Consider the following 24,718-nt stretch of genomic DNA (forward strand, 5'->3'; position numbering starts at 1 on the left):
GGTGGCAGAAGTCCAGCAGCTCACTTACAGTGGAATTTGTTTGTTTACTTTCTCTATTAATTAGACTTTCATATCCTTTACTCCTTTTTAAAAACATTAAAGTTACCTGGAGAAAAACGCTGATGCATTAGAATATATGCGATGTGAAATCTTATTACTTTTCACTTAACAAACATATCTCAAATGAAGGAAAGTAGGGTATTACTTATAATAAGGTCTAATGACAATTTTAAAAATAACTAATTACCTATATATAGGGCACAAAGAGACATCTTCACACTCTCTCTCTTCAAACAAGGTATCTGGGCACTCTTGGCCTCCATTGGCTGCTTCTTGGATGATAATTCTGTATCGAGACTGTTTTATTGTAGCATTTCCTGAAGTAAAAGAAAAATGTTGATGCAGATCAAAATTTAGAAAACAATTGCAAAAATGAGAGGTAAAGTAAGTACACGTAGAAGACAACCTGAGGAATGAGTACAAGAGGAGGAAGGAGCAGGACTTAATGGTCAACTTCACTTTTGTGAGACAGACACACTGAATCCATTAATGGTGATTCCAAATATATATGTTCTAATATGCAAAGATCATTTCTTACTGTCTAATGTGTTTAAATGGATTAGAAACTACATTTTCAATGGCATGATCCAATGGCCCCAAATTCCCTCTTTAACCTCCAAACAATAGCTGAGGACCCTTGAGTTTTATTATTAGCAATCCATTTGCTTGAGTATGGCATTTCTCTGTAGGATACCTAATTATTTTAAAACTCTTATTTATTTATTTAAAAGTTGGAGATACAGAGAAAGAGAGAGACAGACATGGAGAAACAGAGACAGACAGAATGTTTCTATCCACTGGTTCACTTACCAAAGGTCTGCAACAGCCTTGATTGGGCCAAGCTGAAGCCAAAGGTTGTACTCAATTCATGTCTCCCATATGGGTACCAGGGGCCTAATTACATGAGGCATTATTTGCTGCCTTCCAAGAACTGCACTGGTGGGAAACTGGAGTCCAGAGTCAGAGCCAGGAATTTAAACAAGGCATTCTGATGTGGGATGGAGGTACCTGAACTACTAGTCCAAAAGCCTGTTCCACAGACTTCTTTTTGTACCTATTTATTTATGGCTATTGTCTACAAGATTCATTATATCACAAAACATTATAACCAACATCCATGTAACTGGAATTTATGGAAGGGGCACTAAAGTTAGAAAAGAATAAATTCTTTTTTACTTCATGGTTTGGTTGGGGAATAGAAGTATTGATTGGCATCTCAATAAAAAGGGCAATGGATGTTCACTTTAATTTGCTGAAGCATTCATTTCACAATCTACAGATGACTTTTTAATCAAAAATGGCATTAAAATCCATTATTATCAATTACTGTTAAGCAACTATTTCAAATACTATATGCAAGATATACTGAATACTCATTATACAGACAAAATATCTAATCTACAGAACTAATGATTAAGCAGGATTGGTGTAGATACCTATACAATTATTTATAAGATATTGTAAAGTGTGGGTAGTCCATGAAGAAGTATTTGTTCTATACAGAATAAATAAAATTCATTTTTCCTCTCTGGAAACCATAGGTATCCCATGGAGGAGGAAGATTTATTCTGGATCTTGGAGTCAGAATACTATATGTTTATATATGATATATGCTGAAATTATTTCAGAAAACTTTGAGGAGGAGTTTGAGAAAAGGCACTGAGCCACAAGAGCACAAAGAATTAACACAGAAAGACACGTCATGAAGAGTTGCATGCACACACATGGGGATGCTAGGGCAGGAAACAGCAGTTATAGAGAAGGGAAAGCACAGGAGAAAATGGAATCCATTAGTATAATTGTTGACAGGTAATGGACCTAACTATATGTTAAGAGATTTTTAGAAGGCCAGTAACCAAATGAGAAAAAAACAAAGAATATAAAGGAGGATTTGTTGAAATAATATATGTATATTTTAATCATTAATTAATACAAGATAATTTACAATGAGAAGTAAATGACCCACAACCCAACTCTCCTACTTCTTGTCTTCCTCCCCAGATAGAACATTTAGAACTGTTTTCTGGATTTAGTTCTTTTGTGGTTAGCTTCCCATCTATAAATAATATGCTTATGTTATTACTTCTTGATTAGTGAAATTTAGACAATATTTACTGACATTTTGCTATAATTGAAGAGAAATTAGCATGTACTATATTTTATTTTTTTATAATTGCATGGCTATTTTATGCCTCTATGGATTACTTAAAGCATTTAAATAGCCTATTTTTTTCCAGCACGTAGTCCTCACTTTGTCTTTTATCACATGAGCCATGCTGACTCTTCAGAGTCCTCTTGGGTAGATGAGTTTTCTTCTACCACCACCACTTTAGTTAGTGACAATGAATTAGCTTTCTCAACTTCCTATTCTATCATTTTGAATTAAAATTTAAAAAGCAAGAGAGACCAACACGTTTATACCTTTCATAACCTTGACCTGGAAGTGAAGGAGATGCACTGAATCTTTTCCATTTGCTCCCTGGATCCTCCTTTTGTACTTCTTTAACCTGCTCTGTACTCAGGGAACTAGCCAGTGATGGGCTGCGTCTGCAGGCAGTTTTTCCCATGGGCATTTGATTAAGTTTGGTCAACAGGGGGATGGAGCACACAACAATAGCAAAAAGTGTAGTGAAGTGGTCATGGTATTTGTTGGCTCCCTAGCTCTATCAAAGCTGTGGGCCTGATGCTTGCCCACAGCTATTTACTTGATAAATAATTATGCCTTTTATAATAAATATCTTCTCTCCAATTAATTCCAAATACAAGTTACTCTAAAAATTACTGGTTATCTTAGAATGTACACACAAACATGGGTTTACGTGTCTACATGTTTTGTCCAAATATGATCTTAGGAGACTGTAAGTAAACATGGAAGGAGCCGGTGTTGTGGCATAGTGGGTAAAGGCGCTGCCTGCAGTGCTGGCATCCCATACAAGGGTTGGTTTGAGTCCAGCTGCTCCACTTCTGATCCAGCTCTCTGCTATGATCTGGGAAAGCAGTGGAAGATGGCCCAAGTGCTTGGGCCCCTGCAGCCACATGGGAGACCCAGAAGAAGATCCTGGTTCCTAGTTTCAAATAGGCACAGCTCCAGCTGTTGCAGCCATCTGGGGAGTGAAACAGTGGACGGAAGACCTCTCTCTCTCTCTCCCCACCCCCTCTTTCTGCCTCTCTTTAACTCTGCCTTTCAAATAAATAAATCTTCAAAAAACAAAAATTGAAGACAACAGAAAAAATAAAAGAAATGCTTTCATCTCATATTGAAAGAGAAACTCGCAAAGGGAATAGGCCTAGAGCATGGTTCTGTGCTTCTCCTCTGTACACACACACACATGCACTTGCGCGTGTGCACACACACACACACACACACACAGGGCTACTATTTTAGTGTGAGTCCAGGTCAAACAATTCCTAGTTTAAGAAAAATTGTTGCACCAATTTTCATGACCTTCCTATGCTCAGGCACAGGTTGGGAAGGATGGACTGTATAGTAACAACAGACGTTTAGAATAAAGATAAGATTTTCCAGAGAGGAAATGATTATCACTGCACAGAAATGAAGAAAAATGTATCTGTCTTTAGAGAGAATTAAGTGAAGATCTTGAGATAGGGAAAAAACACTAGAATGTGTGAGCCAGCTATTAAGAGATGTGTATGTGTGTGTGTGTGTGTATGCTTCTTCCTTCCTTGAACTGTAGTATGGTCATATGCACTTTCAAAGGACGTTTAATCTCCCTACAATTTACATACCTCAAATTATGGTAAAATCTGTGGCAAAATTTGTCAGGCACATTGGATTTGATGCAGGTGAGCAGAGGCAAACTCAAAGGCAAGCAGTGTGTACACACCAGGTGTGTGTACTTCCTTCACCACTACTTTGATGCCAGCATGAAGGTAGAGGTTTTGTACTGAGGGGAGGAAAAATAATCCCATATATCTAAAGAGGAATTAATGACAAAAGAGCTAGATGCCTGAGGCAGCTCCCATATCATAGCTTGAACCAGGCAAGAGAAGGTGAGCAAAAGGCCAAGTGGAGACTCAGGCTATCAAACAAAACCTCCCTTTACCAATGGATAAACACCAGAAAATGATTTCTGGAAAGTAAATGGAGGGAGAGGAAAAACCTATTTGGATTACATTTGTGCAAAACATATGAACATTCGAGGAATTATCACTTTAATTTATGTGATGGTCCCTTCAGAATATTTTATGTGCTATCCTACCTTATTATTATAACACCTTATAAAGTTGGTATTATTATTATTATTCCCATTTTACAGACAATAAAATGTAAAGAAGAAGAAGTAAATAATTTGTCCGATGCGAGCCAGTCAGGATTACAACCCTGACTGACCCCTTAGGTGAAGAGAAAGGGTGGGGAATTCCAGGGGGAGGAAAATACAGCACAGTTCCTCTGTTGTTCTAAAGGGATCCTCTTCCTTTCTAAGCAATTTGTGGATAGCACCCTTTTGCAGATGGCTTCAGTGTCAATAAAACCACACTCTTTGTAGCACTTTGTAAATGATGTCTGTAACTTCATTAGGTCTATGGAAATTAACAATAAACTAAACTGCTTGTTTGCAAACATAAATAATTGCTAAAGTATCATTATGACTAATAAACAACTACTTTAAATTCAGTTTTTATCTAGGCATATTTTTTCATCACTAAGTCATCAGGCATAATTAAACATAGTTATTAATTACAGTTAGAAGAAGTAGCATTTAGAAGAGATATTGATTTAAAGATCAAGATCTATATTTAACATAGAAAATATATGAGTAGGTTGTAAATATTGTAGGATATGTGTAGTTTCTTTGTGAAAGTCTTTATTTATCTTACATAAAAGATTATAGTGGGGTTGGTGTTGTGGTACACCACTTGCTACCATTTCAAGGCACTGGTTCAAGTCCCACCTGCTCTGCCTCTGACTCAGCTTCTTGCTAATGTGCCTGGGAAGGCAGTGGAAGATGAGCCAAGTGTTTGTGTCCCTGTTCTCTATGTGAGAGAGCAGAATGGAATTCCTGGTTGCTGACTTTGGCCTGATCAGACCTGAATGTTGAAGCCCCTGGGAAAGGAAATGGTGGATACAAAATTGATGGATGGATCTCTCTCTCTCTCTGTGTGTGTGTGTGTGTGTGTGTGTGTCTTTCTGACTCTTTTCTCTCTCTTTGTGTTACCCTGCCTTTCAAATAAATAAATAAATCTTTTACTTTTTTAAAAAAGAAAGGTGGTAGCAAAGGTGAAAAATAAGTACACCAACAGTACTTGTGTGTGATTTGCAGTAAACAGTAGCTCATCACACTGAATTGAGTGTCAGCCCTAATACAAGAGTTATTCAACCAATGATTTGAAATAATAAATTGAACTCTCTAAGCTTCAAACTGATGCAGTTGTGAGAGTAGGGCAAAGGCAAATGTGTGGTAGCATATCAGTGAACACAGGTACTGACTGATAGAGATACAGAAGGAGAAGGACACATGGCCAGCAGGTGCTCCTAGGCAACTAAATGAACACAATAAATACTAGAGGGCTATGGATCAGCAACGTGTGACAGTTATTGCAATTCCAATCTGCAGAATACTGACCAGAAATTTCCCACGGTGTCTTAAACATCCCCACTGCTGATCAGACCTCAGTGACCCCCAACCATGCCTCATGGCATCAATATTCCTCAGCCTCACCTCCCTTCCAAATCTTGGTGCTCTCCCTGGTTCTTTCCTTCCTCCTCCCTACTCATTCATTCAGTTCACCACTAAAAGAAACAAAATTAGAAATCTGCTGGCCATTTCTTTGTAATGGATCTTGGAGCAAAAGTATGACACCACAGGCACTTTAATATCTTTATTACATCAATACACATTACTGGGGTTGGATTACAACCCTAGTAGCTGTTAGACTTCCAGCAATTCCTTTAACTTTCCTAACTATCAGGTACCTTGGATACAAAACAGTCAACTCCAAGCTTCCAGTTGTTATGAATGCTGCTCAGATTATAAGGGATAGTGTTTTTAAAGTGTATTGTTATTACCAATTTCAGGGAAATTGTCCTAGCATAATGTAAGTTCATGGAAGAGAGAAAGGGAGAAGAATTAAACATAACAGAAGAAAAGTTGCAATAGTGGACTCTCCTCTAATTTAACAATAGAAACATAAATTGACAAGAGTCCTCTATTCAGAGCTGAGTCTCATCCATGTTCAATGCTTGTAGGAGTAGATGCTGAGTGCCTTACAATCTTCCCATGTTACCAGTAAAGTGAATTCCAATTGCAAGGCCATTGATACTCAAAATCACTTTCTCATATTTTTGCAGAGGAATAGATAGTGTGATAAAATGTGCTGATTGCTGAGGGAAGTCCTCGTTAATGTCTGCTATGCTGACTTTAATAGCCTCTCCATTCACTCTCAAAAGTTTCTCAGCTTGTATGAAAAATTATATGGTTATCAAAACAAAGACCATGACCTTCTTGCAAATGTAAGAAACAAGTGCATTTTGTTTCTTAACATATTATAGGATTGTGTTTCAAACACATGGAAAAGGTAGATTGTACTGCCATTCTTAAGATTACCTATTCAATCTAATTTCTGGACTTTTTGATTTATTGCCACAGATTTCTACTTGAAATAGCAGTTCATGCATCTAGAGACAACATGTGTGCCAATTCACTTGCTTATGAATCCTTAAATTAAAAATTAAAGAGGAAAAACGAGTATAGGGCTTATTTCAAAATAATTGGAGCTACTTTTGTATGTTATTATGATAGAAACATCACAAATAGATGCAACGTAACTGCAGACAACTGGCATTTAATCAAAGTGGAGTATTAACATGAGGGGAAAACAACTTGCACTTTGCTCATTAAGAAATCTGTTTCTAAGTCACTGCTACAGACAAACAAGATCTTGGTATGATGTTAGGCAGCCCTAGGTCTTTGAATTTTAACATCCTCCCCTCCCATAAAGTTATTATCTCATACTAACTAATTATGCTCAAGAGAACACTAGAAAATAGTTTCTTCATACACACTATCGAGAGTCAAACAGACTCGATTTTCTTTTTAGGACAGGCGCAAAACCAAGGATTCACCACCAGCCCAACCGTCTCCCACTTAAATTTGGAGAAATAGATACTGTGACTCTGAGTTCTAAGAAGGAACCATTAACCACATACAGTGTTGTCATCATTGATAAATATTTATCAGGTGTCTGCTCATAGAGCCAACTCACCTAGGTACTGTGTGTTATACGGAAATGTACATACATGCATTATTAAATCTCCCCAGTGTAGCAGAAGCAAAACTTGATGGATGGATAATAATGAAAAAATTCTCCATGGTTTTATAAGCTTTCAGATATAGTAATATAAACTTTGTGTTTATTATCCAAAGGCCATCAATCCTCTGTTCAAGGAGAAATAGAGGCTTAAGTGGAGAAAAATGCAATTCTCCAGAAAAAGCATGAGTAGGAAGCTTTTATATACTTTCTTCCTATTCATCTTGGTGTTCCACATATAGAGCTGATACATCAAAGGCAACCTCCTCCCCCAGAATTCCTTCCTAGCCTAAACCTTGAGATACTTCAAAATGAACACCGAGCTAAAGACACTATCTGTATATGGATGGAATTAAGCAAAATTATAAAGCTTTCCTGCTAAACTTTCCAAGAATGCTGAAAACAGGCTCCAGGATATCCATGTATTTCTTTCATTTTAAATGTTGCCTGAAAATATGTATTCTATATCCTTACATTTTGATAATCATCATTCATTTTGCAACAGAAGCCAAATTCAATGGATCTGGCAATGGACAAGACCTCCAGGGCTCTGATTTCTAATCCCAGCTCATTACCAAATTGCTTTATGACCTTGGGCAATGCACTTAACCTTTCAGAGCTTTGATTTTCTTACTTGTCCTATGTGGGTAGTAACACTGCAGAACCAATTCACAGGACAGCTGTTAGGAATACCTAATTAAATGGAAGTTAAAGCATTCTCAGTTAAATACCAATGAATATATATCAGTGAACTCAAAATTCTTTATATGCAAGCATTTAACATCTTTAACAAAGACTTCAGAGGGAGGATTTAACTTTATCCTTGCATAAACTATCCAGGATAAGAGTTCAGGCAAATAAACATTTTTTACTTATAGCAAGCACTGTACGTTAACAGAAACCTGCACAAATAGTTCTAAACTTCCAGAGTCTTTCTCCAATTTCCTCTACTTTCCATCCTCCACTACTGCTGCTCTTACAAGATCTCTGATTCAATGTGTTAATCTTTTTTTTAGATGTTTATTTATTTGTTTGACAGGTAGAGTTATAGACAGTGAGAGAGAGAGACAGAGAGAGGTCTTCCTTCCACTAATTCACTCCCCAAATGGACGCTACGGCCGGAACTGCACAGGTCCGAAGCCAGGAGCCAGGTGCTTCCTCCTAGTCTCCCTTGCGGGTTCAGGGTCCCAAGCACTTGGGCCATCCTCCACTGCCTTCCTGGGCCACAGCAGAGAGCTGGACTGGAAGAGGAGCAACCGGGACTGGAATCAGCACCCATATGGGATGCTGGCACCGAGGGCAGAGGATTAACCTAGTGCGCTATGGTGCTGGCCCCTCAATGAGTTAATCTTATCAAATAGTGACCCTCTTTGGGTCTGGTCATTCTCCTCACTGTCACAACTGAAGTCACACATATCTGATTTTACTGTCTACTCCACTCATTGTCTGCAACCCTAACTGCACATCAGAATCTTGAGGGATTTTCGGGTTGTTTTAATTTTTATTTATGTATTTGATTTTATTTAAAGGGCAGACAGAGAGAGTGAAAGAGCTCTCATGTATATTTTTTACTTCAAATGCCCACAATAGCCTGGACTGGACCAGACTGAAGCCAAGAGCTAACACCCAATCTGGGTATTCCACATGGGTCACAGGGACACAAACACTAGCTATATCACCTGGTGCCTCCCATGGTGCACATTAGCAGGAAACTGGATCTGAAATGAAGCCAGGACACAAAATCTACACAGGGTGACCAAAGAGGCATCTTTACTGCTATGCCAAATGTTGCCACTCGGAGGTTGCTTTTACAAACTCCTAATACCCAAGCCAATTAAATCAGACTCTCTAGTCAGTGTGGCCCAAGTATTAGTATGATTTTTTTAAATCCCTAGGGCAGAGAGCCACTGATTTTGCACAATTAAGGCAGTGTTTCTTATTCTTCCAATATGTATTACAAGAAAAAGATCACACAGCATGCTTAACCAAGCAACAGAAAACAAATGAGCACTAGCTAAATCATTACTGCTCTCAATACATTTAAAACATGCAACTTGCCATGTAGCTAAGAATATCGTAATGGGTATAATTGGTAATGTGGACTGTCATTGAGGAGGGTTAACAACATCATTTATAATGATGAGTTGCATTTGTCTTTTCTGGCCAATGTGTGCTGATATGACAGGGATTTATTTTTTCCCCATCCTGACCCCTTCTTGTTTTAGTAGCTGAAATATCTAGTAGCTGTCTGTCACAGGGTTCCCTACTGTGCTGTGATCCATCCACATTAAGATTGAAATACATCAGGGCCTGTGTTGTGGTACAGTGTGTTAAAGCCACTGCCTGCAGTGCCAGTATCCTGTATGGGTACCGGTTCGAGACCTGGCTGCTCCGCTTCCAATCCAGCTCTCTGCTATGGCCTGGGAGCAGTAGAAGATGGCCCAAGTCCTTGGGCCCCTACACCTCACGTGGGAGACCCAGAAGAAGCTCCTGGGTTCAGATAGGCACAGCTCTAGCCGTTGCAACCATTTGGGAACTGAACCAGTGGATGGAAGACCTCTCTTTCTCTGTCTGTCTACCTCTATCTGTAACTCTGTCAAATAAATAAAATAAATCTTTTTAAAATATATTGAAGAGCATTAAAACACTATATTATACTGTATACAGACAGGTTGGAGAGGGAGCACAAACATCAATTAAGACATAAGGTTAAGCTGTCATCATTACCAGGCATGAACTGTATAAAAATACTCTTTTTGTAAAAGATTTTATTTATTTATTCAAGAAGTAGAGTTACAGTGAGAGAGACGGAGAGAGAGGTTTCCTTCAGCTGGTTCACTCCCCAAATGGCCACAATAGCTGGAGCTGCACCGACCCAAAGCCAGGAGCCAAGAGCTTCCTCCAGGTCTCCCAAGCAGGTACAGGGGCCCAAGCGTCTGGGCCATCTTCCACTGCTTTCCCAGGCCATAGCAGAGAGCTGGATCAGAGCAGGAGTAGCAGGGACTAGAACCAGCTCCCATAGGGATGCTGGTGCCACAGGTGGAGGATTAACCTACTGTGCCAGGGCACTGGCCCCACAAATACTTTTTAATTACCATTTTTATGCATAAAGTTTATGTTCTTGTCTCTCTTCATAATTTTTGCAACTTCAACAAAGTCACTAGCTTTTAAAAATTCCTTTTGTGGCTTAGTGTTGATGTTACAAAATAACTTTTCAGAATCAGTGGATCTGGAATCTTAGATCTATGATCTTGGGAAAATCAATTTTCCCCAGGTCTTTGGGGAAAAATAACAGAATCTTATGGAGCTCTGAAGAAAGAGCAGGTATAGGTTACGCACCACTAATCCAAAACTTCAAAAACCAAAGGACTACAAAATCTGAACTTTTTGATATCCAGTATGATAACACAAGTTGCAAATTTGAATCCATGAGACTTTATTCCATGCAAAAATTATTTACAATATTGTGTAAAATTACTTTCAGACTATGTGGATACTATATATATGGAACTTTCATGGTTTCCTTTATTTTTTTCTTTTACTATTAAAAAATTATTTCAGAATCCTTTTAAACTTGGAAAAAAAGAAGTGAGAGAGTAATATAAACAGTTCTTGTATATCCCTATTACTAAGATTTCATATTAGTTTATTTGTCGTAATTATTGAACTTTTCCTAGCTTCCTCTACTTTCTTTTTATCTAAATTCCTTTTAGAACTTCCACACATCCCAGCCTTCCAGCCTCCCCAGCCGCCAGTAGTCAACATTCAATGTTCAGATTTAGTCTTTTTTTGTTTTTTAATTTTAGGTTCCACATATAAGGGAGACCAAGTGGTATTTGTCTTTCTGTGTCTGGTTTATTTCATTCAACATGCTGTCCTCCAGTTACACCTATTTTGCTGCACAAGACAGGATTTAGTTCTTTTTTCATAGTTGACTAGTGCTCCATTAGGTGTATGTACCACATTTTCTTTATCCATTTGTCTGGTGAGGATCAACTAGGTTGATTACACTTAAGCATCATTCTCAAGATTGCATTTTGTATATGAAAACATTCCAAAACCTAAAAACAAACAAAAAAGCAACAAATCCCCTTAAATCTGAAATGTTTCTGGCTCCCAGCATTTTGGTTAAGAGACCCTGAACTTCAGGCCGGCACTGCGGCTCACTAGGCTAATCCTCTGCCTGTGGCTCTGGTATCCTGGTTCTAGTCCCAGTTGGGGCTCCGGGTTCTAGTCCCAGCTGCTCCTCTTCCTGTCCAGCTCTCTGCTGTGGCCCGGGAGGGCAGTGGAGGATGGCCCAAGTGCTTGGGCCCTGCACCTGCATGGGAGACCAGGAGGAAGCACCTGGCTCCTGGCTTCATAACAGCACAGCGCGGGGCCGTAGCGGCCATTTGTGGGGGGTGAACCAATGGCAAAAGGAAGACCTTTCTCTCTGTCTCTCTCTCTCACTGTCTAACACTGCCTGTCAAAAAAAAGGAGACAACTTCAATGTAACATAAAGTAGTTAGTTCAGCATTTGGCATCTGCGTAAATGTGACAATGTTTGCTAGTATAGGTTAGTATGGGATTGGGTAACTTTTTTCTCCCTTTTTATCTAGACAACTTCTAAACTTCCTTTGCGACTGGGCAGGGTCACTTCTTGTAAAAAATCCTTTCCACTATGCTTCATCAGCTGGCCCCTTCCCATGGTCCCTGGCCTCTACAGAGCATGTTACATCCCATTGTTTTCTTGCCTCTGCTCTCCAACAGTGTACTTCTCCAGACCATATTGTGGGGCTTAAACTTCACAGGCTTCGAGTAAGGAAATGATGTTTGAATGAATAAAAACATGAATGGATGGAAATTATGACTGAATGAACCTATAGCCAACCATATTTTATTTCTTATTTTGGGAGATCCAGGGATTTGTTTTTAACAATAGAGCAAACTACATGTCTGGAGAAATCCTCCTGACACAAGGAAACTGGAATTTTGGAGATTATTTTTAATTCATTTTAGAATTTCTATCTTTATAACTTTGGAAATTTCCAAACATAGCAAATGAACACGACATATATGTCTGCCAGCCTTGAAAGCTCTCAGTACCTGGCCACACTTGTTTCTTTTATACTCCCACATACTCACAGACACCCAAATTATTTCAGCGAATACTCAGGAAATCCTATCATTAAAAAATATGAAAATATTTTAGTATAGATTCATTTATGATACGGGCTCTTTCTAAAGCACAGCCATAGTAACAATATGATAATATCATAGCAACATATCATACATTTAAATATCTGCTCTACCAAAACACAAATAATTATCTAACTGTCATCTGGGTTACAATCAGATGTCATGCCCTATAGGTCCCTCTCCCTTTTCTTTTTGCTTCTGTTGAGATTCAGAATATTTGATGGGTTTTTATAAATGCACAGCTGAAAAGGCAAAGGGGTAAGGAAATTCTTGAAGCACTGGCAGTTGGGGAAATTTCCCTGTCACTGGGGATGACAGCTTGGTTTATAATGTGTGTGCTAAATCAGGAAACAAGAGACAAAAACTGGTCAAAATACAGGGGAGAAACTGAACACAGCCACTGTCACCTCTCCCCATATCACACACACATGCCCAAACACTGAATTCCTTGGCAGAAGGACTAGGAGAAATAAACTAGAAAAGTAGGAATACTTTTTTTGCATAGGCCTTGACTCCAGGAGGAACAGAAAAACAGACACCACCTAGTTTGGATGTCTTTTTTTCTGTTCCTCCTAGAACAGAAAAACTAGGTGACTTAATATATTTTGGGAATCAGAATTCTATTTGGAAGAAGAAAAGGAGAGGTGAAAACTGTTTATAAAGGAACTCTGAGTGATTCTGGGTGAAGAATATTTAAGTCACCTAAGGTGAGGACACTGTTCTAAAAATTAATAACACAGCAGAAATAAGAGAAAAATGAATTCCTGCCCTAAAAACCTTACATTGTAGTGGAGGGAAAATGACAATTTGGAAATCAATAATGTAGAGCAGGAGTAGCGGTGCAGCAGGTAATTACGTCATTGCTTGGGATCACCACATCCCATATCAGGGCACTGGCTCAAGTCTCAGCTACTCTGTGTTTCCAACCCAGCTTCCTGCTAACCTGCCTGGGAGGTGGCATATGACCCAAATATTTGTTTTCCTGTCACCCAAGTGGGAGACGCAGAGGGAGTTCCTGGCTCCTGGCTTTGGCTGGGCCCAGCCCTGACTGTTGTGGGCAATTGAAGAGTGAATCAATAGATAGAAAACCTCTGCCTCGCTCTCACTCTGGCTTTCAAATAAATCAGTAAATCTTGAAAAAAAAAAAAAAACCAATTATGTTTAGTGTTTTACTGTAAATTAAATGCTGTGCAAAAAACAGTAGCAGTGAGGCTGGCATTGTGGCATAGCCCATTAAACCTCTCCCTGCAATGCCAGCATCCCCTGTGGGCACCACCTCGAGTTCCAGCTGCTCCACTTCCAGTGCAGTTCCCTTTTGGTGGCCTGGAAAGGGCAGTGGAGGGTGACCCAGGTGCTTAGGTCCCTGCCTCCAATGTGGGAGACCTGGAAGAAGCTCCTGGCTTTGTCCTGGCTCAGCCCTGGTTCTTGTGGCCAGCTGGGGAGTGAACCAGCAGATGGAAGATCTCTCTCTCTTGCTCTCTCTCTCTCTCTCTCTTTCTCACTCTCTCCCTCTCTAAGTCTGATTTTCAAATAAATCTTAAAAAAATACAGGAGCAAGGACTGCTGCTAGCACTAGGAAATGTGTGCCTGAGTGTCCGTGTGTATGAGTATGTGCGCCTGCATGCATATGTGTTGGCATGTGCGTTGGCATATGTGTACATGCATTTGTGTGCATGTGTGTGCTTGCATGCATGTGTATGTATATTTGTATGCATGTGTGTATAAATGTGTGCACAGCAGGGAAGGCAGAATTGCAACTTTAAATTTTATTATTTTTATTTTATTTTATTCATTTTTTTGGACAGGCAGAGTTAGACAGTGAGAGAGAGAGAGAGAGAGAGAGAGAGAGAGAGAGAGAAAGGTCTTCCTTTTTCCATTGGTTCACCCCCCAAGTGGCCACTATGGCCCACGTGTTGTGGCCAGCATGCCACGCTGATCCGAAGCCAGGAGCCAGGTGCTTCCTCCTGGTCTCCCATGCGGGTGCAGGGCCCAAGGACCTGGGCCATCCTCCACTGCCTTCCGGGGCCACAGCAGAGAGCTGGACTGGAAGAGGAGCAACCAGGACAGAATCCAGCGCCCCAACCCGGACTAGAATCCGGGGTGCCCATGCCACAGGTAGAGGATTAGCCTAGTGAGCCGTGGCTCTGGCCACAACTTTAAATTTTAATAGCTTCAATGAGAAAGGAATACAAGGGTGACTTCAAAAAGTTTATGGAAAATGGAATCAATGCACTTTTTCCCTGGACTTACTGAAGACCTCTCCTTACTTCAACAAGAACTTGAAGGAGGTAGGAGTTTACCTGTGCAATATCCATGGAAAGAAAAGTCAAGGCAGAGCCAATAGTACACAAAGACACAAAGACCTATGATTAAATTCCAGCCAAAACACTCATTAGAGTGAGGAGAATAAGAGGTCAATTTTCTCACATGGGAAAATAAATTGGATTCCAACCATGTATGGATATGAATTATTAAAGACTTGAATATAACAATTTAAGAAGACAAGGACTGGATAATAATTGTTTAGTTTTTTGATAGGATAAGGTATCTTAAAATACAGAGATGAAAACCATAAAAGTTGATAAAAGTGAATTGCATTCACTAAATAACAGGCATTACCCTGAATAATATTTGTACTACATGCAATAAAAAATGTTTACTCTAGGCAATCCAATCCTCAAAACGGGAAGTCCCACACACCAGATAATTTCCAGGTGCCTTGCCTGAGTCAATTCAATCCTCAGAAAGCTCTAATGCAGAGTCTTGTCATTTCCATTTTTCAAGGAAGGACAGGGAGGTCTGCACTCTATCCAATGGCCCAGTAAGTGAGAGAGGATTTGAAACCCAAGCAGTCTGGGTCCATACTGTGTGCACTGAACTGCTCTGCTTTGTTGCCTGAAACCAAACCGTAACTTTCTCATCCTGTTCACCCTGATCCTCGGATGTTCTCAACCGAGTGCTAGAACTGTCATCAGGTAAGATATCCTGGATTAAAGTGTCAGTCACCAGACCTGGCAACTCTTCCCAGGAATCAAAACTGAAAGTCAGCTAGGATCCCCGTTCCTAGAGCAAGCTGACAAGGGCTCAGCCAGATCCTGACATGTGACCTAGACAGCCTCATGGATGGTTTAAATGTGTGTAGCAGCAGTCTTGACATTCTTAACAAAGTTTGAACAAGAGACTCACATTTTCACTGTGCACAGGCCCATGCAAAAAAGTCACTGGTCCTGAGAAGAACATATGGGGATGTGGGAAGGAGCGAGCTCCTCTGGGCCGTTAGGACCACTTTTCTCCTTGGAAGGAGACACTCAGGAGAAATGTCTGAGTAGAGTTTGCCAGCACTGGAGTTCTGACTGCTGCTTATTGTTGTTTTTCTTTTAGCACTTAAATCCCTTGAGCAGGAGAAAGTGTTTACACAAATGTCCAGTTATGTGAACTCTGCAGGAAGGGTGAGAAACCCAATACTCTTAGGGTCATGAAGACACATCATGAAACAACACTGAATCCTGGCAATTCATATGCTTACCTATGATTCAGTTTTCTATTAAAAAAAAAAACACAGGTTCTCTGCATTTCTCGACAGCATAATGGAATGGGCCTCCTAATTGTGTCCCTAGTTTCCAGTGTTGTCTCATCTCATTATTTTCAGTGCTATTTTTTTCTAAACACAAATGCTATTTTATCATGATGATTTTTTTTAAGATTTATTTATTTATTTGAAAGGCAGAGTTACAGAGAAGCAGAGGCAAAGAGAGAGAATGTTTTCATTCTTTTTTTTTTTTTTTTTTGACAGGCAGAGTGGACAGTGAGAGAGAGAGAGACAAAGAGAAAGGTTTTCCTTTGACGTTGGTTCACCCTCCAATGGCCACCACGGCTAGCGCGCTGCGGCCGGCACACCGCACTGATCGAAGGCAGGAGCCAGGTGCCTATCCTGGTCTCCCATGGGGTGCAGGGCCCAAGGACTTGGGCCATTCTCCACTGTACTCCCTGGCCACAGCAGAGAGCTGGCCTGGAAGAGGGGCAACTGGGACAGAATCTGGCGCCCTGACCGGGACTAGAACCCGGTGTGCCGGTGCCGCTAGGTGGAGGATTAGCCTATTGAGCCGCAGCACCGGCTGAGAGAGTGTTTTCTTACATTCACTGGCTCACTCCTCAGATGGCCCAATGATTGGAGATGAGCCAATCTGAAGCCAGGAGCCAGGTGCTTCTTTCTGGTCTCCTATGTGGGTGCAGGGGTCCAAGCACTTGGGCCATCCTCCACTGCTTTCCCTGGCCATAACAGAGAGGTGGATCAGAAGTGGAGCATCCCAGAGTCGAACTGGTGCACATATGTGATGCTGGCACTGCAGATGGCAGCTTTACCTGCTACGCCACAGTGCCAGCCCCATGCTGATTTTTTAAATTTTAAACTCTTCTACTACAATTCTGATTACATTTAAACTCTCTTCCTGACCTAGCTCCTGCATATCTTTCTATTTCTTAGCTCTCCTCCATATGGATTATGTACCTCCAGCCTCAGAAGTTGCCCCTAACTCATTCAGTGACAACATATTCAGGACACCAAGCTTCTGCAAACATTCCCTCAGCTACCAGGTAGAGGTTAATGCCTACCTCAGATTTGTTTGGCAATTCCTGATCTACCCAATCTCCCCTTCTTTTCCAACCATTTAGTTAGATCAAGACCTATTCCTTTCTGGCTCCCAAATTCCTTGTGCTTTTTTCTGTTATAGGAAACATATATTTACAAGCCTGAAATGCTTTCTCATTAGTTTTCTTAGTTGGTATAAAACATGATATATACTAAGTGCTGTAAAAAGTTTCTTGAATAAGTGATATATCCATCCACTTGTTATGCATTCAATGAAGAGTTAAGAACTTCCTTTGTGGTAGCTTCTATTCCACATTACAGCAGTGAATCAGACACACAGTTTACATTTGAGGCAGAACAATGGTAAATGTGAGGTGAAAAATAAGACAGATTAGTACCAAGAATGAGAAGAGGGAAAAAGACATTTTTAAGTAAGGTAAGGCGTGGGGCAAGCATTGCAGGGCAATGGGTTAAGCCAACACTTGTGCCTCTGGCCTCTCATTTCAGAATGCTGATTGGAGTCCTGGTTGCTCTGTTTCTGATCCAGATCCTTGTTAATGCACCTGTGGAGGCAACAGAAGATGGCCCAAGTAATTGCACCTCTGCCATCCATGAGGGAGACCAGGATGGAGTTACTGGCTCCTGCTTTCAACTTGGTAAACACCTGGCAGTTGCAGCCATTTAGGATGTGAACCAGTAAATGGAAGCTCTCCCTCCCACTACCCTCCCCTGACTCTGCCTTTCAAATAAATAAATAAATAAATCTTAAAAATATGAGCTAGAGAAAGGATCTCTGAGGTCATGACACTTGAACTGAAAGCATAGTGCTGACCAAAATGAAGCCCTGCAAAGGGCGAAGAGAATAGCTTTCCAGGGAGAAGCAGCAGCAGGTAAAAGTCTGAATGACAGAGAACATGTTTGGGCCAAAAGGAAGTCAACAGTGTTAGCAGGAAGCAAAGGAGGCAGGGAGAGGTAGGACACAGGTCTCCAAACCACAGAGCACCGGACAGACAGCAAGGGGGGCCCTTCCTGAATACTTCTTTCAGGTGAAGAGAGACACACGTTATCTCCACTGCCCTCCTTGTCTCTGGACTCTTCTCCACCTCCCTCAGCTTCTCTCTGTGAAGGCTGAGTAGCATCTAAAACATGACTTTTGGAAAAAGAAAAGGACATACCTGGCTGCAGCTCCTCTCTTCCCTTTTCTGGGATATACCTGCTCAGAAGACAGACACATCCTGCTCTGCTCTAAGCTGCGCACACTTGGGAGATTTTTTTAGCTGTTCAGAATGTGCTGCAACCAGGCAGGGAAGGCCACCTAATTCTGGTTTGAGACTCTACTGATACTTAGATCTCCCCCTGCTTTGGCAAACTCAGTTATTTCTGATTTTCAGTAGAGGGAAAGATGTGTGGGAACAGACAGAAGTTAAAGTTTAAAACCATACAAGCCGGCGCCGCGGCTCACTAGGCTAATCCTCCGCCTAGTGGCGCCGGCACACTGGGTTCTAGTCCCGGTTGGGGCGCCGGATTCTGTCCCGGTTGCCCCTCTTCCAGGCCAGCCCTCTGCTGTGGCCAGGGAGTGCAGTGGAGGATGGCCCAGGTGCTTGGGCCCTGCACCCCATGGGAGACCAGGAAAAGCACCTGGCTCCTGGCTCCTGCCATCGGATCAGCGCGGTGCGCCGGCTGCAGCGCGCCGGCCGCGGCAGCCATTGGAGGGTGAACCAACAGCAAAGGAAGACCTTTCTCTCTGTCTCTCTCTCTCACTGTCCACTCTGCCTGTCAAAAAAAAAAAAAAAAAAAAAAAAAAAAGAAAAAAAAAACCATACATGGCTTTTTTGGTCAAGCATAATATTACTTCATGTTCTACAAAGTGTAACAACATATATTTACTGAACTGCTATTATCATTCTGCTATTAGAAACTCTGTCCATAAACACACACACACACACACACACACACACACTTCCAAGTACTGTCTATAAAATTCTTGCTTGTGGCTTGAGCTGGAGTACTCATGGATCCTACAACTTAGGGATGACAACACGCAGGATGAAAGGCAAGACAGGAATTATCACACTTGAACAGCTATTGCTGGGCTAACCTCCTCACCTGGGGAAAGAGAACCCTAGGAAGTGAGTTGTCTTAAAGGTGTCATGTGTTCTATATATGTTACATGTTCTACATATGCTACAAATTTACAAACTGAATCTCCAAGAGATTAAATTTTGAAACACATATCTCAGAAGTGCTAACACCAAAGTCCATCACAAGTCTGTTGGGTTCTGTAGGTCGAAGGCAAGCTCCTTCCACTGCATAGGAACACAGTAGAGAGATGGAGCTCAAGACAAAATACACTTAATTGCTAAACAGAATACAACAGAACATCCATTCAAACAGCACTGTGGGATTTAGCAAAGGGAGAAGATGTTGTTGCAAGTTAGAAATAAACAAACTTCCAATAGAACTTGTCATCACGTTCAGGTGATTTCTATTCCTACTTTGCTTACTCTTATTATTTATAAGGTCATAAATAATGTTTTGATAAGCATTTTAGGTATCAGCAAATTAAATTTAACTTGGAAATATCTCAGATGGCAGAGACTCTATCATTCCCAGCATACTTATTTTTGGATATTCTTTATCATTGAAAACATGTCATTCAGTCAGTCAATCAGAACTATCTGTATGTAGCAACTTAATTTTGAAGCTACTTCAAGAGATTAGCAGAATATCTAGTGCTGACATTTCTGGTAGGGGACTCTTTAAAGTTGTGTGTGTAAACCTCGAACAATCTTCATTTTGAGCATGAATTTAATAAGTTCTTGTTTTGTTAAAATACATTAATTATTTGCTATTCATATAAACCTGCAGTTTCAAATTAAAATATTAACACCCCAGTGTTTAACTCCACATCTAACTCCAGGCCTTGTTTTAGTAATACAAATTAAACAGTTTATAAATCTACCAGCATATTAGCTAATCTAGTGAGTTAAAAACCTCCAGAAATCACGTGTGCATTTAGCATCATAATAAAATGGGACCAAAGCCAAGAAAGTGAAAAATAATTAATTTCTTCTTTAATTGCAGATTACTTAATAAGCTTAAAGTAACACCATAGCTAAATCAAAATTAGTTTATTATAGTTCTTCATAGGAAGTACAAGTACACAGAAAAATCAAAAAAAAAAAAAACCTCCTAATTAAAACTGCTACTTTGGTTTCTAAAAGGCAACTAATTTACCTTTAAAGACAAATAAGGATCACACTGTGTTGTCTGTAGAGGATTCCAGAAATATGAGAATAAAACAAGCTAGAAGTAAAATCATTTTAAAAAGAAAGAGCATTCACACGCAATGAAACATATTTTGCCACAGTCAGTGCTAACAATAAATCATTTTGAATATCCACGTGTGCCATTATTTATGGTAATGTAACTTGGCTGCCAAATGAAGGAAATTAATAGTGCTTTAAAGTCACTATCAGATGCAAACTAAGGAGGCACAATACGGAGTTTCAGTGGTAAAGGATGAAACTCCATGCATCAAAGCTGCATTGCATCTTTCCCTTGATTTTCTATGTAGTTTTTGTTTGGTGTGTCAGTTTAATCTATAGAATAACCTGGACCACACTGTGTTATGATGGACTATTGATAGGCATCACAGCTGAAGCTGTTAAATAAAAATTCAAGTACATGGAGAGTGTAATTTTGTTTGAAGTAAAATATCTGGCCCAGGCCATGCTCATAGTGAGTGATTTGTCTCTCCTCCTAGTTCCTATTCCATATGAAGGTGTTACCCTACTATATTTATATTCTCTGTAGTTTCAGTTCACTTTTGTGTATTTCTAACAAATTTACAACAGCTCTCTTCCCAAACAGAACTGTGAAGGGAAAAGAGGGTGGTTTATGCATTGGAAACACCAGTCTCCTCTCTAGCACTGGAAACACCAGTCTCCACCATAGCACTGGAAACACCAGTCTCCTCTATAGCACTGGAAGCACCAGTCTCCTCTCTAGCACTGGAAACACCAGTCTCCACTATAGCACTGGAAACACCAGTCTCATCTATAGCACTGGAAACACCAGTCTCCTCTCTAGCACTGGAAACACCAGTCTCCACTATAGCACTGGAAACACCAGTCTCATCTATAGCACTGGAAACACCAGTCTCCACTCTAGCACTGGAAACACCAGTCTCCACTATAGCACTGGAAACACCAGTCTCATCTATAGCACTGGAAACACCAGTCTCCTCTCTAGCACTGGAAACACCAGTCTCCACTATAGCACTGGAAACACCAGTCTCATCTATAGCACTGGAAACACCAGTCTCCACTCTAGCACTGGAAACACCAGTCTCCACTATAGCACTGGAAACACCAGTCTCATCTATAGCACTGGAAACACCAGTCTCCTCTCTAGCACTGGAAACACCAGTCTCCACTCTAGCACTGGAAACACCAGTCTCCTCTATAGCACTGGAAACACCAGTCTCCTCTCTAGCACTGGAAACACCAGTCTCCACTCTAGCACTGGAAACACCAGTCTCCTCTATAGCACTGGAAGCACCAGTCTCCACTCTAGCGCTGAAAACACCAGTCTCCACTCTAGCACTGGAAACACCAGTCTCCTCTGTTGCTCAGCATTCACATGGACAAGTGGAGGTATCAGTCTCAGTTCCCTGTGAAGGGCTAAGCTTGAGGACTTTGTAGAGTTCCCACTACCTGCCTGAGGAACCAGTACAAAAGTACAAACTAGCCCAACTGATTCCCTTTCTTTCTTTTTTTTCATTTTTTTATTTGACAGGTAGAGTTATAGACAGTGAGAGAGACAGACAGAGAGAAAGGTCTTCCTTCCATTGGTTCACTCCCCAAATGGCTGCCATGGCCAGCGCTGCACCGATCTGAAGCCACGAGCAGGTGCTTCTTTCCAGTCCCATGCGGGTGCAGGGCCCAAGCACTTGGGCCATCCTCCACTGCCCTCCCGGGCCACAGCAGAGAGCTGGCCTGGAAGAGGAGCAACGGGGACTAGAACCTGATTCCAATATGGGACGCCGACGCTGCAGGTGGAGGATTAACCAAGTGAGCCATGGTGCCAGCCCCTGATTCTCTTTCTTTGTAAGCTGAATAAAGAGTCCAAAACGAAATGTCTATCCATGATGAATTATTGGGTCTAAAAGTTCGGTAGAGGGGAGAGGGCAGTCATTCTGGGACTGTGCTCCTGCTGGTGCTGAGTACAGAGAAGCAGAAACAAAGGAACCTCATTGCCTGAGAGATAAAGGAAGAAGCTTTATCCGCTTGCTGTTCCTGTAAACCCTAAACGGATCTTGTGTTTCTTATTTTTGGACATCTGTAAGAATCCCATTATAACTTTTTTTTTTTTCTTTTTGACAGGCAGAGTGGACAGTGAGAGAGAGACAGAGAGAAAGGTCTTCCTTTGCCGTTGGTTCACCCTCCAATGGCCGCCGCGGCTGGCACGCTGTGGCCGGTGCAGCGCACTGATCCGATGGCAGGAGCCAGGTACTTATCCTGGTCTCCCATGGGATGCAGGGTCCAAGCACTTGGGCCATCCTCCACTGCACTCCCGGGCCACAGCAGAGAGCTGGCCTGGAAGAGGGGCAACCAGGACAGAATCTGGCACCCCGACCAGGACTAGAACCCGGTGTGCCAGCGCCGCAAGGCGGAGGATTAGCCTAGTGAGCCGCAGCGCTGGCCAAGACTTTTGATTCTTAAAAACCAAACGGGCTTGATTACAACAGTCTAGGAACTCATCAAACATTTCTTCAGTGATCTATGGGCTGATGATTAAATGTTTCTCTAACAGTAGTTTTTAATATTTTTTATTATTATTTTTGACAGTGAGAGAGAGAGACAGAGAGAAAAGTCTTCCTTCCATTGGTTCACCCCCCAAATGGCCGCTACGGCCGGAGCTACGCCGATCCGAAGCCAGGAACCAGGTGCTTCTTCCTGGTCTCCCATGCAGTTGCAGGGGCCTAAGCACTTGGGCCATCCTCCAATGCCTTCCCAGGCCACAGCAGAGAGCTGGACTGGAAGAGGAGCAACCGGGACTAGAGCCTGGTGCCCATATGGGACGCTGGTGCTGCAGGCAGAGGATTAACCAAGTGAGCCACAGCACCAGCCCCTCTAACAGTAGTTTTTAAATACTGATGTGTCTCAGAATCACTAAGGAAGTTCATGTGAAATGCAAATTCCGAGACCCAAGTTCTAACTTAAAAGTCAGTCTCTTAGAGTGGTAACAAGCATGGTATGGAGCTTGAGCTGAAGAAGGCACAGCACTGAGTTTCGGTTATTCTAAATTTCCCCCTTGCATCATCTAGGTTACTTAAAGATTCCATATGTATGTAATTTTGCATTTCAACCTAAGCCTGATTGGATTTATACAATGCACACCTATAATGAAACATCACATAGAACCCCATAAGTATGTAACCTTTGTATGTCCAGTAAAGTGTTTTCAAAAATAAAAATTCAAAAACATTGTTTAAAAAATGCCATGATCCTGTTTTGTATTTCCTGCAGCCATAAAGCTCACAGCAGTAACCATTATGTCAATGGGTGACCTCAGTCCTGGCAGATGTTGAGATAGCACATGTGAATGTAAATTCTGCTCTATAACATGCAAAAACTGCACCACAGTACAAGGCTTCAAATCCTTGACTGGCTACTCAGCAGGCCAGATGAGCTGTGATTATGGACATGGGAAGTAACTGGTCATGCAATGAAAAGAAGACCCTAGAGTCTGGATTCCAATGTTGCTGTGATCCTAAAATAGTGTGGGTAACCTCAGAGAAGTGACATCATGTTTCTAAGGTTCCTCATTTGTCATTCATATAAGATTAGACTCACCCTCGGTGAGTCAACGTAGCATATAAAAAAATATCTATCAGATGATACCAGGACTCCATCTCCTATAAATGCATATCAATCTCTGTTACAGAAGGAGAGGGAGTGCCAGGGATGAGTGGATAGGAAGGCATCTGGTCTGAAAATATTTGCCTTATCAGATGTTTCTTGGATTAGCATTTGATTGAAGAATAGTTTGCACCATGTAAGGGATTTCTTGTTCTAACTCAAGTGTTTCTGCATGTCTGGATATGGTCATGGGACTCTGGTGGAGTGTTCTTGATTTGTTTTGTTTTCTACCAAATCAGATAACATCTTATACTGTGTTTCAATAGAACTGGCAGGACATACCATAATTTAATGGAAAATGAACAGGAAGAAAGAAGTTAAAGCACTGTTTTATTGCAAATTTTATGCATTAAGTTGTTCACCTGTAAGAACTGGGAGAAGGTGCCTTTTCTAAATTTTATCTGTAGAACCCTTCCATTTGATATGTGGATGACTGAGAACTGTAATCTCTTTAAATGCAAGTGTTTGTCATTCTTCCCATTAAATCATATTTGGAATGACTTAATTGTCCTGGATCTGCTGAACATTTTGTTAAGGCCATGGATTCCTTTTTAAAAAATGATTTACTTATTTATCTGAAAGGCAGAATAACATGGAGGTGGGGAGACAGAGGAAGGGACAGAGAACTCCCACTTACTGGTTCACTCCTCAAGTACCCGCAGCAGCTGAGGCTGGGCCAGGCTGAAGCTTGGATCCA

At 41.1% G+C, this 24,718-nt stretch overlaps 1 protein-coding gene across 7 annotated transcripts in view; it reads right to left on the bottom strand.

Annotated features, from left to right (window-relative positions):
* Positions 1-24,718, bottom strand: part of THSD7B (thrombospondin type 1 domain containing 7B) — a 985,451-nt gene that overhangs the window by 393,510 nt on the left and 567,223 nt on the right. For all 7 annotated transcript variants that reach the window (XM_051849593.3, XM_089329248.1, XM_070071551.2 and 4 more), the window contains one exon: positions 248-377. In XM_051849593.3, coding sequence (XP_051705553.3) covers positions 248-377 — 130 coding nt within the window. The remainder of the gene's footprint in view (positions 1-247; positions 378-24,718) is intronic.

This window comes from Oryctolagus cuniculus, chromosome 3 (assembly GCF_051225735.1).
Source record: "Oryctolagus cuniculus isolate XC-2025 breed Fujian yellow rabbit chromosome 3, ASM5122573v1, whole genome shotgun sequence".
NCBI lineage: Eukaryota > Metazoa > Chordata > Mammalia > Lagomorpha > Leporidae > Oryctolagus > Oryctolagus cuniculus.